Source organism: Marmota monax, unplaced genomic scaffold (genome assembly GCF_021218885.2).
Source record: "Marmota monax isolate L192 unplaced genomic scaffold, Marmota_monax_Labrador192_F-V1.1 WCK01_AAM20220418_F8-fsc00125, whole genome shotgun sequence".
Taxonomy (NCBI): Eukaryota; Metazoa; Chordata; class Mammalia; order Rodentia; family Sciuridae; genus Marmota; species Marmota monax.
The window spans coordinates 12,513,167-12,534,714 of NW_026695235.1; the positions used below are offsets into that span (position 1 = coordinate 12,513,167).

Sequence of the window (21,548 nt, forward strand, 5' to 3'; positions counted from 1 at the left end):
TGGGTAGCCATTTTAAGATTCCTCTTTTATTTTGCTTCACTTTTGTTTTAAGTTGCCTGTCCCTGGAGATGAATGAGACGGAAGAAAAACCGCTCACATCTGAGGAAAAACTATTTACGTCTGAGGAACAGATAGGGAGAAAGGACGGATGCACATGTCAGGAGGATAGAAAGGCCATAATGACTTTTTGTTGTTCCCTTTTTATTTCATTCTGTCTCGGTTTTGTTTGGCGTCATCTTGTTGGGTTGTATTACAGTAGAAATACAGGATCAGAAATTAGCAAAAAACAAACTGAAAGAGTGTTAAGTAAATTGTTAGAGGAAGGAGGCATCTCAGTAAAATCAAGAGCAGTCAGGGCATACGTTGATACAATACAAAAATGTAGCCCATGGCTTTTTAAGGAGGAGTTGTTAAATATATCACAATGGAACCATCATGGTGAAGATTTAAAAAGAATAGAAAAGAAAAGCCCAGGGACTCTGCCAGTTGCCACATTGCCATTGTGGATGTTCATATCTTGTTTGCTTAGTCCAAAGCCTTCAGTTCAGACAATGGTAGAGGAAGGAGAAGACATAATGATTCAAGTAAAAGAGAAGGTCTCTCAAGTTAGTCAAACAGAGGAAAAGATTCAAGTAAAAGAGAAGGCCTCTCAAGCTAGTCAGACAGAGGAAGAAAGTGTAAAACAGAAAAAGCCATCAGGGGGAAAGTTACAACAGGAGACTGCTACTAACACCTTTCTATCACCAGAGGACGTAAGTGTCCAACCAACAGCACCACCTCTACAGGAGACTGCTACTAACACCTTTCTATCACCAGAGGACGTAAGTGTCCAACTAACAAGGCCACCTCCATATGCTGGGATGTCCCCAACCCCCGCAGTTGATAGTTGGGATCCTGAGACAAGATCTCAAATATTAACATGCCCTGTATTTGAGGCAGGAGGGCAGCGATTTTACCAAGTTTTAAATTTCAAAACAGTGAAGCAGCTAAAAGAGGCTGTAACAACCTATGGTCCTCAAGCACCCTTCACTGTAAGCATGGTCGAATCCATTAACAACTTGAACATGACGCCAGCAGATTGGGCTAATATGTGTAAAGCTGTGCTAAATGGAGGACAATACCTGTTACGGAAGGTTGCCAATGAGGAATTTTGCAAGGAGACGGCTAGGCGAAATGCAGCAGCCGGTTATCCTCAGAGAAATCTAGATATGTTGTTAGGAAAGGGACCTTATGAGGATCAGCAGCAACAAATTGCATATGATCCTGGTGTATATGCACAAATTGCTGTAGATGCAATTAAGGCATGGAAGACTTTACAAGGACATGGAGGTTTACAAGGTCAATTATCTAAGGTAATACAAGGAGCTAATGAACCTTATGCTGAATTTGTAGATAGGCTTATTCAAACAGCTACCAGAGTTTTTGGGAATACAGAACAAGCAATGCCATTACTAAAACACCTGGCTTATGAGCAAGCGAATCGTTGGTGCAGAGATATCATTAGACCATGGAAACATGAAGATTTAAACACATATATTAAATTATGTAGAGACATTAATGAACAAGAGCAAGTCGTGGCAGCTGCAGTAAAACAGGCTTTAGATGCCAGAGACATTAATGAACAAGGGCAAATTGTGGCAGCTGCAGTAAAACAGTCTTTAGATGCCAGGCCAAGAACATGCTACAATTGTGAACAAACAGGACATTTTAAAAGGAATTGCCCCACTGGAGGAGGGTTTAACAAAACTAGGTATCAAAGGAGTAGAATACCAGGTATTTGCCCACGATGCCGTAGAGGGAGACATTGGGCTAATGAATGCCGTTCTCAAACCACCATAGAGGGTACTCCATTATCAAAAAACGAACAAGGACCAGGTGTTTATCCACGATATCGTGGAGAAAGGCATCGGGCTCCATTGCCAAAAAATGGACAGGGGGGCCCAATGCTCCGGGGCCCAAAACCACAAATATACGGAGCACTGGAGGAACCCAGCAACCCCATCAGGGTAGTGCCCAGGACACATTGTCCATCAGATCCCTCATCAGACAAACCAGAGGGAGCGCAGGGTTGGACATCTGCGCCTCTGCCAGAGCAGTACTAACTCCAGAGATGGGAGTTCAAATCATTCCCACAGGGGTGAAAGGACCTCTTCCCAAAGGAACAGTAGGCTTATTATTGGGACGCAGCTCTTCTACTCTAAAAGGACTTATGATAAGTCCTGGCGTAATTGATCCCGATTATGAAGGTGAAATAAAAATTATAGCCAGTTCTCCAAAGGGTATATCAGTAATTTCACCAGGAGATAGAATAGCACAGTTACTAATAATACCCAGCCTACATGATAAATTTTCCAGTCGTACTGTAGAAAGAGGTTCCAAGGGATTAGGCTCCACAGGTGTAGATTGGGCTATGCTTTCTTTAAATTTAGATTCTCTCCCCATGCTAAAACTAAATATTCAAGGACATGAATTTAATGGACTACTGGATACAGTTGCAGACCTTAGCATCATCTCTCGTCAAGAATGGCCAAAACATTGGCCATTACAACAAGCCACTCAAACGCTTCGAGGCCTAGGAGTAGCAACTAATCCCCATAGAAGTGCAATGGTATTAGATTGGAAGGATCCTGAAGGATGTGAAGGAACTATACAGCCATATGTATTGGATCATCTTCCCGTAAATTTATGGGGACGAGATGTCCTAGATCAATTAGGTTTGACATTAACAAATAACATCAACCAAAATGCACCCACTATTATGACTAGACAAGGTTTTAGGAAAGGAAAAAGATTAGAAAAACAAGAACAAGGTATAGCAGCACCAATACAAATAGATCAAGGAACAGACAGACATGGGTTGGATTTTCAGAAAGGGCCACTGAGACAATAAAAATTACTTGGAAATCAGAAAGACCAGTATGGGTTCCTCAGTGGCCCCTGACTAAAGAAAAGATACAAGCAGCCCATGACCTGGTCAAACAACAAATAGCAGAAGGACATATACAACCTTCTGTATCTCCCCATAATACTCCCATTTTTGTCATCAAAAAGAAATCTGGTAAATGGAGATTATTGCAAGATTTAAGAGCCATTAATAATGAGATGGTTATTATGGGACCTGCTCAATCAGGGATTCCTCAGTTGTCTGCTTTGCCAAAAACCTGGTATGTTTTAGTTATAGATATTAAACATTGTTTTTTTTCAATTCCAATTCATCCTGAGGATAGTCCACGTTTTGCATTTACTATCCCTGCACTGAATCATGAAGGTCCTGATCAGAGATATGAATGGAAAGTACTCCCTCAAGGGATGGCTAACAGCCCAACTATGTGTCAAATTTATGTTAACAAAGTAATCCAGCCACTTAGAAATCAAAATCCTGAACTACAAATATTTCACTATATGGATGATGTATTATTAGCACACAAAGATAAAAACACATTGCTAGAATGTTATGCCACACTTACAAACTTTTTAAAAAATTATAATCTAGAGATAGCAATAGATAAAGTACAATTAAATTTTCCAATTAATTATTTAGGAGTTCTATTATCCTCGACCATGGTCCGTCCACCAAAAATTCAAATACGAGTAGATCAACTCAAATCACTTAATGACTTTCAAAAGTTATTAGGAGACATAAATTGGATAAGGCCTTATGTAGGTATACCAACAGGAGAGTTGGGACCTTTATTTGATATCCTAAAAGGTCCATCAGATCCAAATTCACCCCAAATGTTAACGCCTGAAGCAAGAAAGGCATTAAAAATCATTGAAACATATATGGAAAATATGCATTTGGATAGAATTGATATAAGTTTGCCTTTCTTATTTATTGTACTACCAACAAAAAATATTCCTACAGGAGTATTTTGGCAAGAAGGTCCATTATTATGGATACATTTATCTTATTCTCCTAACACTATTCTTACTAGGTATCCTGAGGCTGTAGGACAATTAATACTCAAAGGAATAAAAGCAGCAAAGGGAGTGTTTGGAATTTCTTCCAATAAAATTATTACTCCATATACTATGAATCAAATTGATGAGTTAGCTAATGAGTTAAATACTTGGGCAATAATCATGTGCAAATCTAATGTTTCAAAATTAGATTTGCACATGAAAAAAGTTCAATTTTTCCACAAATGACAAGAAAAACACCTATCATGAATGCTCCAAATATATTCACTGATGGTCAAATAATGGTACAGAAGCAGTAGTTACCCCTGGTCAAACATACATTTTTAGTACCCAAACAATCAGCTCAAAAGGTAGAGCTTAATGCAGTATTACAAGCTTTTGTGATGTTTAAAGATTCTGTATTTAATTTATTTTCTGATAGTCAGTATGTAGTTAATGCTATAGTATCTCTTGAAGATGCTGGTAGGATTTCCCCTTCTTCTACTATTTTCTCTTTGCTTTCCACTATACAAAGTCTAATCTGGGACAGAAAAGATCCATTCTTTATAGGACATATCATGGCACATACAGGATTGCCTGGAGCCCTTAGTTTGGGCAATGATTTAGCAGATAAAACTACACATGACATACATATTTTCTCTACACTAGAAGAAGCTATAAATTTTCATAAAAAGTTCCATGTCAATGCTAATACTTTACAAAAGCGTTTTAAAATAACTAAGGAACAAGCTAGACAAATAATAAAACAATGTCAAAATTGTGTGACCTTTTTACCACAAGTTAATCTTGGAGTCAATCCTAGAGGATTGATACCTAACCATATTTGGCAGATGGACGTCACACACTTGCCAGAATTTGGAAAATTAAAATATTTGCATGTTACAGTTGATACTTCTTCTGGATTTTTGATGGGCTCCCTTCATGCCGGAGAAAAAACTAAAGATGTTATAGCTCATTGCTTACAAAATTTTGCCACTGTGGGTATTCCAAAACAGTTAAAAACAGATAATGCCCCTGGTTATACTTCTACCTCTTTTAAACAATTTTGCTCAACATTTGGCATTACTCATATAACAGGAATCCCATACAATCCACAGGGACAAGGCATAGTTGAAAGAGCTCATCAAACTATTAAAATGTACTTATTAAAGCAAAAAGAGGGAATTGGGAAGGGGTATATATTCCCCAAAGATAAACTTAAAATAACCCTTTTTACTCTAAACTTTTTAAATTTGGATTCATCAGGACTTAGTGCTGCAGAAAGGCATATGTGTCCAAAAAATGTACATAAGCCCAAGGTACTTTGGAAGGATATTCTAACAGTACAATGGAAAGGTCCTGACCCAGTGATTGTCTGGAGTCGGGGGTCTGTTTGTGTGTTTCCACAGGGAGAACAGCAGCCGATTTGGATTCCAGAGAGATTAACCAAGGTCCTGACCCAGTGATTGTCTGGAGTCGGGGGTCTGTTTATGTGTTTCCACAGGGAGAACAGCAGCCGATTTGGATTCCAGAAAGATTAACTAAAGCGATTTCTACAGACCAAAAAGAAGATGATTTGGCTCAAATCCATAACAACTGATATCCAAAACTCCAGTTTGGCTATTCTTACATCTGCAACAGAACCAGGATGCTTTTTTCAATATCTATTTTATTATTGCCCTTTGCCATATCATGAAGTTCTATTTTGTTTTTTGAGCTCATACAGACCTAGGTTAATGTTTTGCTGATCAGTTCTATTTTTTGACTATAGAGTTTTTAAACATTGCAATGGAGATTTCACCTGTAAAAAGTTATAAGGCCTTTACTATAACGTTATGTGTTGTATGTATTATATTATGTGTGCACACTTGTGTTTTGTGTTATATGTTTGAATGTATGTATGTCCATATATCATATATGATCAGCGCTCATGATAAAATGGATCCAAATATTTTTTTTTCATGTGATTTATATGGTTTAATTTAAATTGGGTAAACAACTGGTGAGGATTGTTTTAATATGTAAACAAAAAAGAAGGTTAACAGATCTGTTTGTTTACTTTCACCTTTCCTTTTCATTATATTAATAATTCTCTTAAAGATTATGTAAATTGTTAAGAAAATTGTTTTCTTTTAATGCCTTCTGTAATGTTACATAATTTTTTCTTTAGCCATTATTGCCAGAATTCCGATCTTCATCCCAGTGCTGGTGAAGTCAAAGATAAAACCAATCTACAGCTTCTACAATAGCCATCACTGAACTGCTTGCAGAACTTGCCTGGACACATTGTGAGCTCACCTGTATGCATTGTGAACTATCTGTTGGTGCAGCAACTTGTGGTAGTGTTGGGGTATTTTTGCTGATGATGTCATCGGTGGTACTATTTTTCCAAAAGGAGCCATCAGTTGGCTTGGTGTATCTTCCTCCCTTCTGCTTGTCATGATCGTCCAGCTAAAATTTGGGGGCGAACAGAGGTGAGGCAAAGAACCTCACCCCCCCGCTGGTACAAAGACCTCTCCACAGGTGTGGCTGTATACTGGACCGGTAGTCAGTGACAGGTAAGATCCAATTGCAATGGTACCAACCTAAGACAGGAGGCTGATGCCTTGAGGTCAGCTCATCCGATGACGGGTAAGGACCGTATGTACTATTGGACAACCTAAGACTGGCAAAGTCCCTAAGCCACATGCTTGTTGTTTAAACAGAGAGGGGGAGATGTTGAGAGCCACAGCCCAATGGGCCCCAGCAAACTTCCAGCTGCCAATTGATTGGCTCCTCTGTGGTGAGGCTCATTGGGCTGATTCCCTGCCCTTTCAGACCATGGAGCTGCTCATTGGGGGATTTTTTTGCTCCACCCATGTGACCCAGCCAATCGTCCTCAAGAGCAGGAGGAGTGGGGGGATTGAGAGGCTTGTGGGAAGACAGTGGTGGCAGTTGGGCTCTGAGGGTTTTCCTGAGGAGCTGGGTGGTTTGGTGTGTGGTTCTAAAAATAAAGATCGTTTCTTTTGACAAGTGGCTCCTGAGTTGTGCCCAGCCAGACTGCGGCAGACCTCCCCTTGGTACCGTAGTGCTCCCCTGCCCAGCCCTGCCAATGGGCGGGCCTCTGCCTGTGGCCTCCATGTCCTGTGACAAGCAGCACGTAACCTTCTCTTTGCTGCATTAAAGAGTCTGTTTCTGACGCTGCAGTTGGATTATAATGCGTCTCCACGTGGGTCTCTGAGTTTATTCTGTATGGAGTTCCTGAGCTTCTTAAAAGTGTAGATTCAGGTGTTTCATTAAAATGGGACGTTTGGGGCGTTATTTCTTCAAAAGTGTCTGCCCTTTCCCACTCTCCTCTCCTGCTGGGACTCTGGTTATGTGTGTGGTATGCGTGACGGGCCAACAAGTCTCCTAAGATTTATTCACTTATAAGTTCTGTCCTTTAGGTGAGAATATCTTGATAAACCTGACTTCATGGTCACTAATTCCTCATATGTCCAAACCCTAGAGTAAATTTCTCATTTCATTTGTTGTTCTCCTCAATTTCAGAAATTCTATTTTATTTATTTTAAAATCAACCCCTCTCTCCCTCTCCCTCCCTCTCTCTCCCTCCCCCTCTCCCTCCCTCCCTCTCCCTCTCCCTCTCCCTCCCCCCCTCCCTCCCTCTCCCTCTCCCTCTCCCTCCCTCCCTCTGTCTTTATTGACATTCTCTATATTGGGTGGAACATCATTCTCCTGGATTCTTTCACTTCTGTGTCCATAGTTAGATTTCAGTTTCCTGAGTATGTTTAAGGGACTTACTTTATTTTTTAGAGACTATTTATAACTTTTCTGCTTTGTAAATACTTTGGGTTATACATGAGTAGACTGTATTTGGACATAGCGCACATACGTGATGATGCGTGACTTCCCATTTTGTGGTGGTACCTCACGTGGAGTTAGACTGCCCACGCACTCATCCATGAACACAGGAAAGTTATGTCCCCTTCTTTCTCCTGTCTTTCCTGTTCCCACCCCTCCTCCCTCCCCCTCCCCCATCCAACCCAGGGACCCTCCACTCCTCCCCCCAGCTCCTACTGTGAGTCACCTTCCATGCATCAGAGAGGACATTTGGCCTTTGGCTTTGGGGATTGGTTTATTTCACTTAGTGTGATAGTCTCCAGTTGCTCTCCACCAAATGCCATAATTTCATTCTTTCCTAAGGCTGAGTCTCCATTGTGCATGTGCCCCATGTTTCTTTAGCCATCCACCTGTTGCAGGGCACCTGGCTGGTTCCGTAGCTCAGCTGTTGTGAGTTGAGCTGCTGTAAACCCTGATGTGGCTGCGTCACTGCAGTGTGCTGATTTAAGTCCTTGGGGTATCAACCTAGGAGTGGACCCTGGGTCAAATGGTGGCCCCATTCCTGGTTTTCTGAGGCGTCTGCATTCTGCTCTGCAGAGGGGTCGCACCACCATCAGTCCCACCAGCAGTGGGGCCTTTCCCCACCCTCACCAGCACTCACTATTGCCTCTGCTCTGGATGACGGCCATTCTGCCTGGAGGGAGGTGGGACCTCAGGGTGGTTTTCGTTGCGTTCAGAGCCTTACTTTAAAAGCACCATTTCTGCGTCTCCTCAGGGACAGTTTCTCTCCTGGTTTTTACTTCTCTGTGACAGGTCCTGCTCCCTGACCTGCCCCATGACTTTCGCTGAAAGCTGTTCCGTGAATATTAAAATGGGAAAGTCCCGGACATCAGATTCCCTCCTGTGCAGTTTGTGGCTGCTGGTTTGGGGCTTGCAGAGGGTTGTTGTGACCATTTTCTGAAGTAGCATTGTCATGACTGCATTCTTCCTCAGCTGGGCCACGGTTCCACTGAGTTAGTGTCCAGAGAGTGACCTGAGCTCCTGGGACAGTGGAGTCAACAGATGCCCCCCCCCCCGCTCTGCAGCTGGCTGTGCCCTGTGCTGGGTGCCTGGGCCAGCCTGGGCGGTTTGCTGGGCCATCTCCTCCACGTCCTGCTTGATCAGAGCTGGGTCAGCTCCAGGGGACTGCGAGAGCTGCCCAGGTCTCCCTGAGCATGTGCCCCTCTGTGGGTGGGCCTAGGGCCTCCTAGATGCCCAGAACATTGGGGGGTCTTTCAAAACCCTTCATCCCTGAAGGGCCCCATCCAGCTTTGCTCAAGGCTTCTCAGGGCGCCGACTGTTTCACAGACGACCTCCTTTGCCCAGAGGCCAGCTGATGGTCGATCCGCCTTTGCATGTTCTGGAAAACACCCCCACATTGCTGCTTGTCCCCCGGGGAGTTCTGAGTCTGCAGATATCCAGGCTGGCCCTGAGCCCGTCCTCCAGGGGCCAGACAGGTCAAAGGGACGGCCACCCCTCTTCAGAACCAGTCCCCACCCTGCCCCTCCCCTGCAGTGTCCATCAGTGCAGAGAGAGTGTGGGGCACAGGCTTTATTGATGTTCAGAGAGTGGCACTTCTGGGGACAAGAGCAGGGTCAGGAGGACCCAGTCCCGACTGGGGAGGGTGGTGGCCTGGAGCAGGAAGTGGGGTGCAGCAGCCAGCTCTCCCATGGGTGGGGCCGGAGAGCAGCCAGGGAGGGCTGAGGCCTCAGACTTGGGCTGGTCGGGGGAGGAAGGGCAGGAGCTGGTCCTTCTGTGTGAGCTCCTGCAGGCTGGGGTCAGGACACCCGGGGGTGGGGAGGAGGGACCTGAGCCCACTGGCCTGGGGACATGGCCGGTCGGCAGCAGGACCTCTGGCCCAAGGAGACACCACAGCAGGCCGGGCGGGAGCAGGTGGGGCGGCAGAGCAGGGACACGCAGGAGGCCGGGCGGCAGCAGCTGGGCTGGCAGGAGGAGGCACAGCAGGAGGAGGCGGGCACGCAGCAGGCGGGCCTGCACACGGGGCGGCAGAGCAGGGACACGCAGGAGGAGGGTCTGTAGCAGCAGACGGGCTTGCAGCAGACGGGCACGCAGCAGGACGGCTGGCAGGGGGAGGAGCTGCAGCAGTCAGACTGGCAGCTAGACTGCTGGCAGCAGGAGGAGGAGGCTCCAGAGCAGACGGGCACACAGCACACGGGCTTGCAGCACACGGGCTTGCAGCAGAGGGACACACAGCAGGATGGCTGACAGGGGGAGGAGCTGCAGCAGTCAGACTGGCAGCTAGACTGCTGGCAGCAGGAGGAGGAGGCTCCAGAGCAGATGGGCACACAGCACACGGGCTTGCAGCAGAGGGACACACAGCAGGTTGGCTGGCAGGGGGAGCAGCTGGAGCAATCAGACTGGCAGCTAGACTGCTGGCAGCAGGAGGGGGTGCAGGAGCTGGTGCAGACTGATTGGCAGCAGGGTCTGGACACACAGCTCACTGGGGTACAGAGGAGGGTCGGGCAGGGGGCTGGGGCACAGCAGCTGGGCTGGCAGCAGCTGGGGGCGCAGCAGGGGGGCTGGCAGCAGCTCTCTGGGCAGTCGTCCACCTGCCAGGAGGACTCGGGGCAAGAGCTGGAGCAGACGGACGTGGTGGAGGCGGCCATGGTGGGTGTGCTGGAGGAGGGTGTGTGGGTGAGTGTGTGGGTGAGTGTGGGGAGCTCTGGGCTGTGGGGCCTTTATATGGGCCAGGCGTGTGTTGTCCACTGGGCTCCAGGAGCTCCTCTTCCTGGTTGGTGTTGGGCGGCCCTGGGAGCCTCATCAACGCGTTTGTTTACACAGGAGCTGCTCAGCCTGTGACAGGTGTGGTCATGATGGAGCAGTGGTCCATGGCCGTGTCCTTGGTCCTCTAAACAAATCTCAGGAACAAGGACCCTGGGGCCTGCCAGTGTGCAGGGTACTCCACCCAGGGGATGGCGGGAGGGAGGTCCAGAGCCTACCCTGGCCTCAGGAACTGGACTTGGGCATGTGAGGCCCAGGGAGCCGGGCAGCAGTGGAGTCACTGCCACACAAGGCCGAGTAGAGTCCAGGGCACGGAAGCGGGGATGGGCACGAGTGACCCATCAGGGCACGGCAGAGACTGGGACCCGAGGGAGACAGAGTCCTCCAGGAGACAGGCTTCAGGGAAGAGCGTGGAGGAGGCGAGAAGACATCGCGGAGCTGGACCCACACCTTGGGGTTTGGAAGCCGGGCCTCACAGTGGACGAGCTGGAGGGCACTGCAGGCCTGGACAGGCTGGTGTCACAGAGGCCACAAGGGGGCCCTAGAGCTTCATCTCTGCTCAGATCTGGGTGCCAACAGCACCCAGCCCAGTGCCAGAGGGGAAGTGACCAGAGTCCAGGGGACCACCACCCTTCAGAGAGCACACCATGAAGGCCGGGGGTGCAGACAGGAGGAGTCCCAGGGAATGTGGGTGCAGACCACAGGAAGAGCCAGGAACCCGGGGATGGCCCTGGGCTGGCCCCCCGCCTTGCTGTCCCTCAGCGCCCCCAGCCCATGTTGGTGGTGTGGGGTTCTGGGTTCTGACGGGCAGAGTCCTGGATCTGCCACCACAGGGCCAGTCAGAGGCTGTCCACCACCCCAGGGCTTCCCGTCGCCCTCTGTGGACAGGCCCCTTCTGCGTCTTTCCCGGAGTGTGGCCGGACTGGAGTTCAGCATGTGGCCCACTGAATGCCGCCCACACGGGGCCTTGGGTCTGCCCTTCTGCGCAGCTGAGCCGGGGTCACGAGCAGCTTCTTTCCCGGGCTCCAGTTCTGCAGTGGGGGGTCGTCCCGCTGGCCCTCCGTGGCTGAAGGGCATTTCGATGGTGTCCCGTTGGTGAGGACTGTGCCCAGGGCTCCTGGCGTCCACGCTGGAACACCTGGGCAAGGAGTTGCTGGGACCCCTGCTCAGGGCCTTCGGGGGGCAGGAGGCCGTGGCCTTGCGCTGAGTGCTGGGCCCTGCTGCAGAGCTGGGTCGCAGTGCCGGTGACGTGGGGTGGCCGCAGCATGTTCACTGTGCTCACTGGCCACTGTTCCCAGAGGCTGCAGCTCTGGACATCTGCAGAGCCCTGCTCCTCCGTGTCCCGCCAGCACTCGGGTCACACGCTCCCTGTGGTTTGGCCGCCTCCCCTAGTGGCTGCGCTGTGCGAAGGTCCCATGTCCTCTGCCGCCCTGCCTTGGCCCCGTGAAATATCCCTCGGAGTCTCCAGGCCTCTGGTCACCGGCTGTTCCTGACATCGCACTTCCAAGGTTCCGTCTGTCCTTGGGTAGGCGTGTGTGGGTCTGTGCCTTGTCTTCTGTCCGTCCACAGTGCGTCTGGAGGTGAGGGACGTCAGTGAACCCGGCTGCTCTCCTCACAGGTCGGCTCCTCAGCTGAGGGTGCCCAAGACCACAGACTCCCCTCTCTGGGTGCCTCGCTTCGCCCTGTTGTCACACAGCAGGAGGCCTCCTGGGGTGTGCCCTGCGGGTCTCTCCCTTCCCGGTCGTGACCCCCGAGACCTCTACTTTGTGATTCTTTTTTTCTACTTTGTGTTTTAGTGCAGTTCCATTCCCACATAAAGGTCCGAATCAGCTTCCTGGTCTGAGCCCAAACTCGGCGGGGCCTGGAGGGCCACAGGTGGAGGGCCACAGCAAGGCTGGGCGCCGCCCCTGGACGCGGGCACGTGCCCTTCACCGTCCTGGTCGGGTTCCCCCTCGGGGACCTCCTCGTCCTCGTTGGGCACAGGTCCCTTCAGACTTCCTCCTCCACGGCCACGTTTTGTCCCACTGTGCGCAGGACTCCTGATCAAGAGCTCCCGTCCCACCTGTCGGTCGCCGACTTGCGGGAACAGGATGCGTCCTGGCTGTTCTGAGCCTGCGGCCCTCACGGCTCACCGCGGGCTCCGGCCTTCTAGTGGGCCCTGGCTTCCCTGGGCACGGCCTCGCCCTGGGCCCAGTGGTGCTGGCCTCACTTCCTTCTCTCAGGCCCCTGGGAGGACTTCAGCTTGACCAGGGACAGGAGTGGGAGGAGGACCCCCGACTGGACCCCTTAGGGGGGACACGCAGCCTGGGCCCTTGACTATGGTGCTGGTGTCTCCTGGGCGCCTGATATAGGCTGGACAGGAACCGCTGTCCACTTCCAGCTCATGCAGAGCGCCTTAGACATCAGGAGGAGCCCAGGACACAGGTCCTGTGGGGTGTCCTACTGTGTCCCTGCACAGCTCCCCAGGTCGGGAGGGTCTTCAGGACAGACTGACGGTCCCGTGTGCCTCTCCTGCCCTGGACTGAGGCTCTCAGGAGGCTGCAGCCCATCCCGGGTGGGTCCCTGGGTGAGAGGACGGGCCCACCAGCCCGGCCAAGCAGCACTCCTACTGGGCCACCAGTTTGGGGGTGGACTCTGCCCTGGCGTGGACAGGGCTCACAGACATGGGGTCGGCGAGGCGGGCAGAGCGCAGCAGGCACCCCAGCCAGTGCGGCCGGCTGGGTCAAACAGCAGCAGGTGTGGAGCCACACAACATCCTCCTGCCTGGAAGGTTCCAGAACTGAAGCCCCAGAAGAAAACGTCTCCGTGTGTGAAGCCCCAGCACCGTCCTCTGGCGGCTGCTGTCAGGGAGCTGCTTGGTGGAGACCGACGGCCAGGGCTCCCTCCCAAGTTCCGTCTTCCAAGCTCCGGCTCTGCGTTTTGTCCATCGCCGGGTCCTCGCTTGACCCCTGCTCTCTCCGTCCCACCTCTGTCCCCTCCCTCCTTCATTCTTCCCTCTTTCATTCCCTCCCCTTTCTGAATTTTTCCCCTTTTGTGGAAAGCCGGTGGTGGCAGTTGAGGCTCTGAGGGTTTTTCCTGAGAGGCTGTTTTGTTTGGCGTGTGTGGTTCTAAAAATAAAGTTAGTTTCTTTTGACAAGTGGCTCCTGATTGTGCCCAGCCAGACTGCGGCATTTGGTGGCTCGCACGGGGAATGACTGAGGGTAAGTGAAACTGCTCGCCCCTGAGGGCAGGGCGAGAGGATGGGTAGCCATTTTAAGATTCCTCTTTTATTTTGCTTCACTTTTGTTTTAAGTTGCCTGTCCCTGGAGATGAATGAGACGGAAGAAAAACCGCTCACATCTGAGGAAAAACTATTTACGTCTGAGGAACAGATAGGGAGAAAGGACGGATGCACATGTCAGGAGGATAGAAAGGCCATAATGACTTTTTGTTGTTCCCTTTTTATTTCATTCTGTCTCGGTTTTGTTTGGCGTCATCTTGTTGGGTTGTATTACAGTAGAAATACAGGATCAGAAATTAGCAAAAAACAAACTGAAAGAGTGTTAAGTAAATTGTTAGAGGAAGGAGGCATCTCAGTAAAATCAAGAGCAGTCAGGGCATACGTTGATACAATACAAAAATGTAGCCCATGGCTTTTTAAGGAGGAGTTGTTAAATATATCACAATGGAACCATCATGGTGAAGATTTAAAAAGAATAGAAAAGAAAAGCCCAGGGACTCTGCCAGTTGCCACATTGCCATTGTGGATGTTCATATCTTGTTTGCTTAGTCCAAAGCCTTCAGTTCAGACAATGGTAGAGGAAGGAGAAGACATAATGATTCAAGTAAAAGAGAAGGTCTCTCAAGTTAGTCAGACAGAGGAAAAGATTCAAGTAAAAGAGAAGGCCTCTCAAGCTAGTCAGACAGAGGAAGAAAGTGTAAAACAGAAAAAGCCATCAGGGGGAAAGTTACAACAGGAGACTGCTACTAACACCTTTCTATCACCAGAGGACGTAAGTGTCCAACCAACAGCACCACCTCTACAGGAGACTGCTACTAACACCTTTCTATCACCAGAGGACGTAAGTGTCCAACTAACAAGGCCACCTCCATATGCTGGGAGGCCCCCAACCCCCGCAGTTGATAGTTGGGATCCTGAGACAAGATCTCAAATATTAACATGCCCTGTATTTGAGGCAGGAGGGCAGCGATTTTACCAAGTTTTAAATTTCAAAACAGTGAAGCAGCTAAAAGAGGCTGTAACAACCTATGGTCCTCAAGCACCCTTCACTGTAAGCATGGTCGAATCCATTAACAACTTGAACATGACGCCAGCAGATTGGGCTAATATGTGTAAAGCTGTGCTAAATGGAGGACAATACCTGTTATGGAAGGTTGCCAATGAGGAATTTTGCAAGGAGACGGCTAGGCGAAATGCAGCAGCCGGTTATCCTCAGAGAAATCTAGATATGTTGTTAGGAAAGGGACCTTATGAGGATCAGCAGCAACAAATTGCATATGATCCTGGCGTATACGCACAAATTGCTGCAGATGCAATTAAGGCATGGAAGACTTTACAAGGACATGGAGGTTTACAAGGTCAATTATCTAAGGTAATACAAGGAGCTAATGAACCTTATGCTGAATTTGTAGATAGGCTTATTCAAACAGCTACCAGAGTTTTTGGGAATACAGAACAAGCAATGCCATTACTAAAACACCTGGCTTATGAGCAAGCGAATCGTTGGTGCAGAGATATCATTAGACCATGGAAACATGAAGATTTAAACACATATATTAAATTATGTAGAGACATTAATGAACAAGAGCAAGTCGTGGCAGCTGCAGTAAAACAGGCTTTAGATGCCAGAGACATTAATGAACAAGGGCAAATTGTGGCAGCTGCAGTAAAACAGGCTTTAGATGCCAGGCCAAGAACATGCTACAATTGTGAACAAACAGGACATTTTAAAAGGAATTGCCCCATTGGAGGAGGGTTTAACAAAACTAGGTATCAAAGGAGTAGAATACCAGGTATTTGCCCACGATGCCGTAGGGGGAGACATTGGGCTAATGAATGCCGTTCTCAAACCACCATAGAGGGTACTCCATTATCAAAAAACGAACAAGGACCAGGTGTTTATCCACGATATCGTGGAGAAAGGCATCGGGCTCCATTGCCAAAAAATGGACAGGAGGGCCCAATGCTCCGGGGCCCAAAACCACAAATATACGGAGCACTGGAGGGACCCAGCAATCCCATCAGGGTAGTGCCCAGGACACATTGTCCATCAGATCCCTCATCAGACAAACCAGAGGGAGCGCAGGGTTGGACATCTGCGCCTCCGCCAGAGCAGTACTAACTCCAGAGATGGGAGTTCAAATCATTCCCACAGGGGTGAAAGGACCTCTTCCCAAAGGAACAGTAGGCTTATTATTGGGACGCAGCTCTTCTACTCTAAAAGGACTTATGATAAGTCCTGGGGTAATTGATCCCGATTATGAAGGTGAAATAAAAATTATAGCCAGTTCTCCAAAGGGTATATCAGTAATTTCACCAGGAGATAGAATAGCACAGTTACTAATAATACCCAGCCTACATGATACATTTTCCAGTCGTACTATAGAAAGAGGTTCCAAGGGATTAGGCTCCACAGGTGTAGATTGGGCTATGCTTTCTTTAAATTTAGATTCTCGCCCCATGCTAAAACTAAATATTCAAGGACATGAATTTAATGGGCTACTGGATACAGGTGCAGACCTTAGCATCATCTCTCGTCAAGAATGGCCAAAACATTGGCCATTACAACAAGCCACTCAAACGCTTCGAGGCCTAGGAGTGGCGACTAATCCCCATAGAAGTGCAATGGTATTAGATTGGAAGGATCCTGAAGGATGTGAAGGAACTATACAGCCATATGTATTGGATCATCTTCCTATAAATTTATGGGGACGAGATGTCCTAGATCAATTAGGTGTGACATTAACAAATAACATCAACCAAAATGCACCCACTATTATGACTAGACAAGGTTTTAGGAAAGGAAAAAGATTAGAAAAACAAGAACAAGGTATAGCAGCACCAATACAAATAGATCAAGGAACAGACAGACATGGGTTGGATTTTCAGAAAGGGCCACTGAGACAATAAAAATTACTTGGAAATCAGAAAGACCAGTATGGGTTCCTCAGTGGCCCCTGACTAAAGAAAAGATACAAGCAGCCCATGACCTGGTCAAACAACAAATAGCAGAAGGACATATACAACCTTCTGTATCTCCCCATAATACTCCCATTTTTGTCATCAAAAAGAAATCTGGTAAATGGAGATTATTGCAAGATTTAAGAGCCATTAATAATGAGATGGTTGTTATGGGACCTGCTCAATCAGGGATTCCTCAGTTGTCTGCTTTGCCAAAAACCTGGTATGTTTTAGTTATAGATATTAAACATTGTTTTTTTTTCAATTCCAATTCATCCTGAGGATAGTCCACGTTTTGCATTTACTATCCCTGCACTGAATCATGAAGGTCCTGATCAGAGATATGAATGGAAAGTACTCCCTCAAGGGATGGCTAACAGCCCAACTATGTGTCAAATTTATGTTAACAAAGTAATCCAGCCACTTAGAAATCAAAATCCTGAACTACAAATATTTCACTATATGGATGATGTATTATTAGCACACAAAGATAAAAACACATTGCTAGAATGTTATGCCACACTTACAAACTTTTTAAAAAATTATAATCTAGAGATAGCAATAGATAAAGTACAATTAACTTTTCCAATTAATTATTTAGGAGTTCTATTATCCTCAACCATGGTCCGTCCACCAAAAATTCAAATACGAGTAGATCAACTCAAATCACTTAATGACTTTCAAAAGTTATTAGGAGACATAAATTGGATAAGGCCTTATGTAGGTATACCAACAGGAGAGTTGGGACCTTTATTTGATATCCTAAAAGGTCCATCAGATCCAAATTCACCCCGAATGTTAACGCCTGAAGCAAGAAAGGCATTAAAAATCATTGAAACATATATGGAAAATATGCATTTGGATAGAATTGATATAAGTTTGCCTTTCTTATTTATTGTACTACCAACAAAAAATATTCCTACAGGAGTATTTTGGCAAGAAGGTCCATTATTATGGATACATTTATCTTATTCTCCTAACACTATTCTTACTAGGTATCCTGAGGCTGTAGGACAATTAATACTCAAAGGAATAAAAGCAGCAAAGGGAGTGTTTGGAATTTCTCCCAATAAAATTATTACTCCATATACTATGAATCAAATTGATGAGTTAGCTAATGAGTTAAATACTTGGGCAATAATCATGTGCAAATCTAATGTTTCATTTGATAACCACTTACCATCTAATCCTTTATTGTCTTTTTGGTCATTGCATCCTGTAATTTTTCCAAAAATGACAAGAAAAACACCTATCATGAATGCTCCAAATATATTCACTGATGGGTCAAATAATGGTACAGCAGCAGTAGTTACCCCTGATCAAACTTTTACATTTTTAGTACCCAAAAAATCAGCTCAAAAGGTAGAGCTTAATGCAGTTTTACAAGCTTTTGTGATGTTTAAAGATTCTGTATTTAATTTATTTTCTGATAGTCAGTATGTAGTTAATGCTATAGTATCTCTTGACGATGCTGGTAGGATTTCCCCTTCTTCTACTGTTTTCTCTTTGCTTTCCACTATACAAAGTCTAATCTGGGACAGAAAAGATCCATTCTTTATAGGACATATCAGGGCACATACAGGATTGCCTGGAACCCTTAGTTTGGGCAATGATTTAGCAGATAAAACTACACATGACATACATATTTTCTCTACACTAGAAGAAGCTATAAATTTTCATAAAAAGTTCCATGTCAATGCTAATACTTTACAAAAGCGTTTTAAAATAACTAAGGAACAAGCTAGACAAATAATTAAACAATGTCAAAATTGTGTGACCTTTTTACCACAAGTTAATCTTGGAGTCAATCCTAGAGGATTGATACCTAACCATATTTGGCAGATGGACGTCACACACTTGCCAGAATTTGGAAAATTAAAATATTTGCATGTTACAGTTGATACTTCTTCTGGATTTTTGATGGGCTCCCTTCATGCAGGAGAAAAAACTAAAGATGTTATAGCTCATTGCTTACAAAATTTTGCCACTGTGGGTGTTCCAAAACAGTTAAAAACAGATAATGCCCCTGGTTATACTTCTACCTCTTTTAAACAATTTTGCTCAACATTTGGCATTACTCATATAACAGGAATCCCATACAATCCACAGGGACAAGGCATAGTTGAAAGAGCTCATCAAACTATTAAAATGTACTTATTAAAGCAAAAAGAAGGAATTGGGAAGGGGTATATATTCCCCAAAGATAAACTTAAAATAACCCTTTTTACTCTAAACTTTTTAAATTTGGATTCATCAGGACTTAGTGCTGCGGAAAGGCATATGTGTCCAAAAAATGTACATAAGCCCAAGGTACTTTGGAAGGATATTCTAACAGGACAATGGAAAGGTCCTGACCCAGTAATTGTCTGGAGTCGAGGGTCTGTTTGTGTGTTTCCACAGGGAGAACAGCAGCCGATTTGGATTCCAGAGAGATTAACCAAGGTCCTGACCCAGTGATTGTCTGGAGTCGGGGGTCTGTTTATGTGTTTCCACAGGGAGAACAGCAGCCGATTTGGATTCCAGAAAGATTAACTAAAGCGATTTCTACAGACCAAAAAGAAGATGATTTGGCTCAAATCCATAACAACTGATATCCAAAACTCCAGTTTGGCTATTCTTACATCTGCAACAGAACCAGGATGCTTTTTTCAATATCTATTTTATTATTGCCCTTTGCCATATCATGAAGTTCTATTTTGTTTTTTGAGCTCATACAGACCTAGGTTAATGTTTTGCTGATCAGTTCTATTTTTTGACTATAGAGTTTTTAAACATTGCAATGGAGATTTCACCTGTAAAAAGTTATAAGGCCTTTACTATAACGTTATGTGTTGTATGTATTATATTATGTGTGCACACTTGTGTTTTGTGTTATATGTTTGAATGTACGTATGTCCATATATCATATATGATGAGCGCTCATGATAAAATGGATCCAAAATTTTTTTTTCACGTGATTTATATGGTTTAATTTAAATTGGGTAAACAACTGTTGAGGATTGTTTTAATATGTAAACAAAAAAGAAGGTTAACAGATCTGTTTGTTTACTTTCACCTTTCCTTTTCATTATATTTAATAATTCTCTTAAAGATAATGTAAATTGTTAAGAAAATTGTTTTCTTTTAGTGCCTTCTGTAATGTTACATAATTTTTTCTTTAGCCATTATTGCCAGAATTCCGATCTTCATCCCAGTGCTGGTGAAGTCAAAGATAAAACCAATCTACAGCTTCTACAATAGCCATCACTGAACTGCTTGCAGAACTTGCCTGGACACATTGTGAGCTCACCTGTATGCATTGTGAACTATCTGTTGGTGCAGGACTTGTGGTAGTGTTGGGGTATTTTTGCTGATGATGTCACCGGTGGTACAATTATTCAAAGGAGCCCTCAATTGGCTTAATGTCATGGCATTTTGCATCCTCCTCTCCTATTGATGGTCTAAAATTTGGGGGCCAACAGAGGTGAGGCAAAGAACCTCACCCCCCCACTGGTGCAAAGGCCTATCCACAAGTATAGCTGTATGCTGGACCGGTAGTCAGTGACGGGTATGATCCAATTGCAGTGGTACCAACCTAAGACAGGAGGCTGACGCCTAGAAGTCAGTTCATCCGATGACGGGTAAGGACCATATGTTGAATTGGACTGCCTAACAGACAAGGTCCCTAAGCCACATGCTTGTTGTTTAAACAGAGAGGGGGAGATGTTGAGAGCCACAGCCGAAGGGGCCCCAGCAAACTTCCAGCTGCCAGCAAACTTCCAGCTGCCGGCTGATGATTGGCTCCTCGGCCCCAGCAACATCTAGCTGATTGGCTCCTCTGCGGTGATGCTCATTGGGCTGTTTCCCTGCCCTTTCAGACCACGGAGATGCTCATTGGGGGACTTTTTTGGCTCCGCCCACGTGACCCAGCCAATCGGCCTCAAGAGCAGGAGGATTGTGGGAGGTGGAGAGAAGCTTGTGTGGGAGAGAGAGGCTTGTGGAAAGCCGGTGGTGGCAGTTGAGGCTCTGAGGGTTTTTCCTGAGAGGCTGTTTTGTTTGGTGTGTGTGGTTCTAAAAATAAAGTTAGTTTCTTTTGACAAGTGGCTCCTGATTGTGCCCAGCCAGACTGCGGCACTTCCCTCTTTCATTCCCTCCCCTTTCTGAATTTTTCCCCTTACTGCCCCCCTCCCCAGCTCAGTTCACGTAGCATGGTCAATGCTCCTCTCCACCTGCTCTGTGTTTGCCCCCTCTTCTCCATGGTTAGCGGAGTCGTGGGGCTCAGGGGTCACCTTTTAGCACATGTTGATATTGCTCTTACGTCCCCATGGCCACTGGTGGTCTCCCTCTCCTCTCTCTGCTGGTTGGACCTGGCACTGGCGTCCCTCTGGTGGTGTGTGGAAGCTAAGATTCACCCTGTCCCAGGACTTACTAGAAAGAGAAAAATGCTCCCTGATGATCCCTCCACCCCACAGATGTGCAAACACAGGCCTCGGGCAGCTCGAGAGACAGGCCTCCAAAGCCGATGACCCCCAAGACTGAGTCCATGGACACTGAAGTGGAAGAAATCCAGCCCAGATGATTTAAAAAATCAATTGTTAAAATGGGATGAATTAAGAGAGGATCTAAGGAATGGACCAAGGGGGAAAATGCAGGACGTGAAGCACATTTCAACAGAGAGATTCTGAAAAGAAGCCAAAGAAGTCTTAAAAAGGAGACTCAATGAATGAAATAACAATTCAGGTAAATCTGACTCCAGATGGCAGAATAGAGGGAGGCCGTGGTTACTCCGTGGCTCGGGATTCAAGCAGTGGAGCCCTGCTCTGGATGAGGGGGGTGAAACAGGGGTTTCCCTAAATTCAGTATTGGACAGTCAGAATGTCTCAGAGAC

General features: G+C 46.5%; 2 protein-coding genes across 2 annotated transcripts in view; both read right to left on the bottom strand.

Annotated features, from left to right (window-relative positions):
* The window catches only part of Tspear (thrombospondin type laminin G domain and EAR repeats), a 103,350-nt gene that overhangs the window by 32,858 nt on the left and 48,944 nt on the right, over window positions 1–21,548 (bottom strand). The window lies entirely within an intron of this gene.
* On the bottom strand, window positions 9,171–10,674 carry LOC124089263 (keratin-associated protein 10-2-like). The gene has a single exon (XM_058577301.1). The coding sequence runs from the start codon at window positions 10,383–10,385 to the stop codon at window positions 9,537–9,539; it is 849 nt and encodes a 282-aa protein (XP_058433284.1). The 5' UTR covers window positions 10,386–10,674; the 3' UTR covers window positions 9,171–9,536.

Bases quoted from the DNA above. Each gene is read 5' to 3' on its own strand.
- LOC124089263 (XM_058577301.1), bottom strand. From the start codon at position 10,385: ATGGCCGCCTCCACCACGTCCGTCTGCTCCAGCTCTTGCCCCGAGTCC.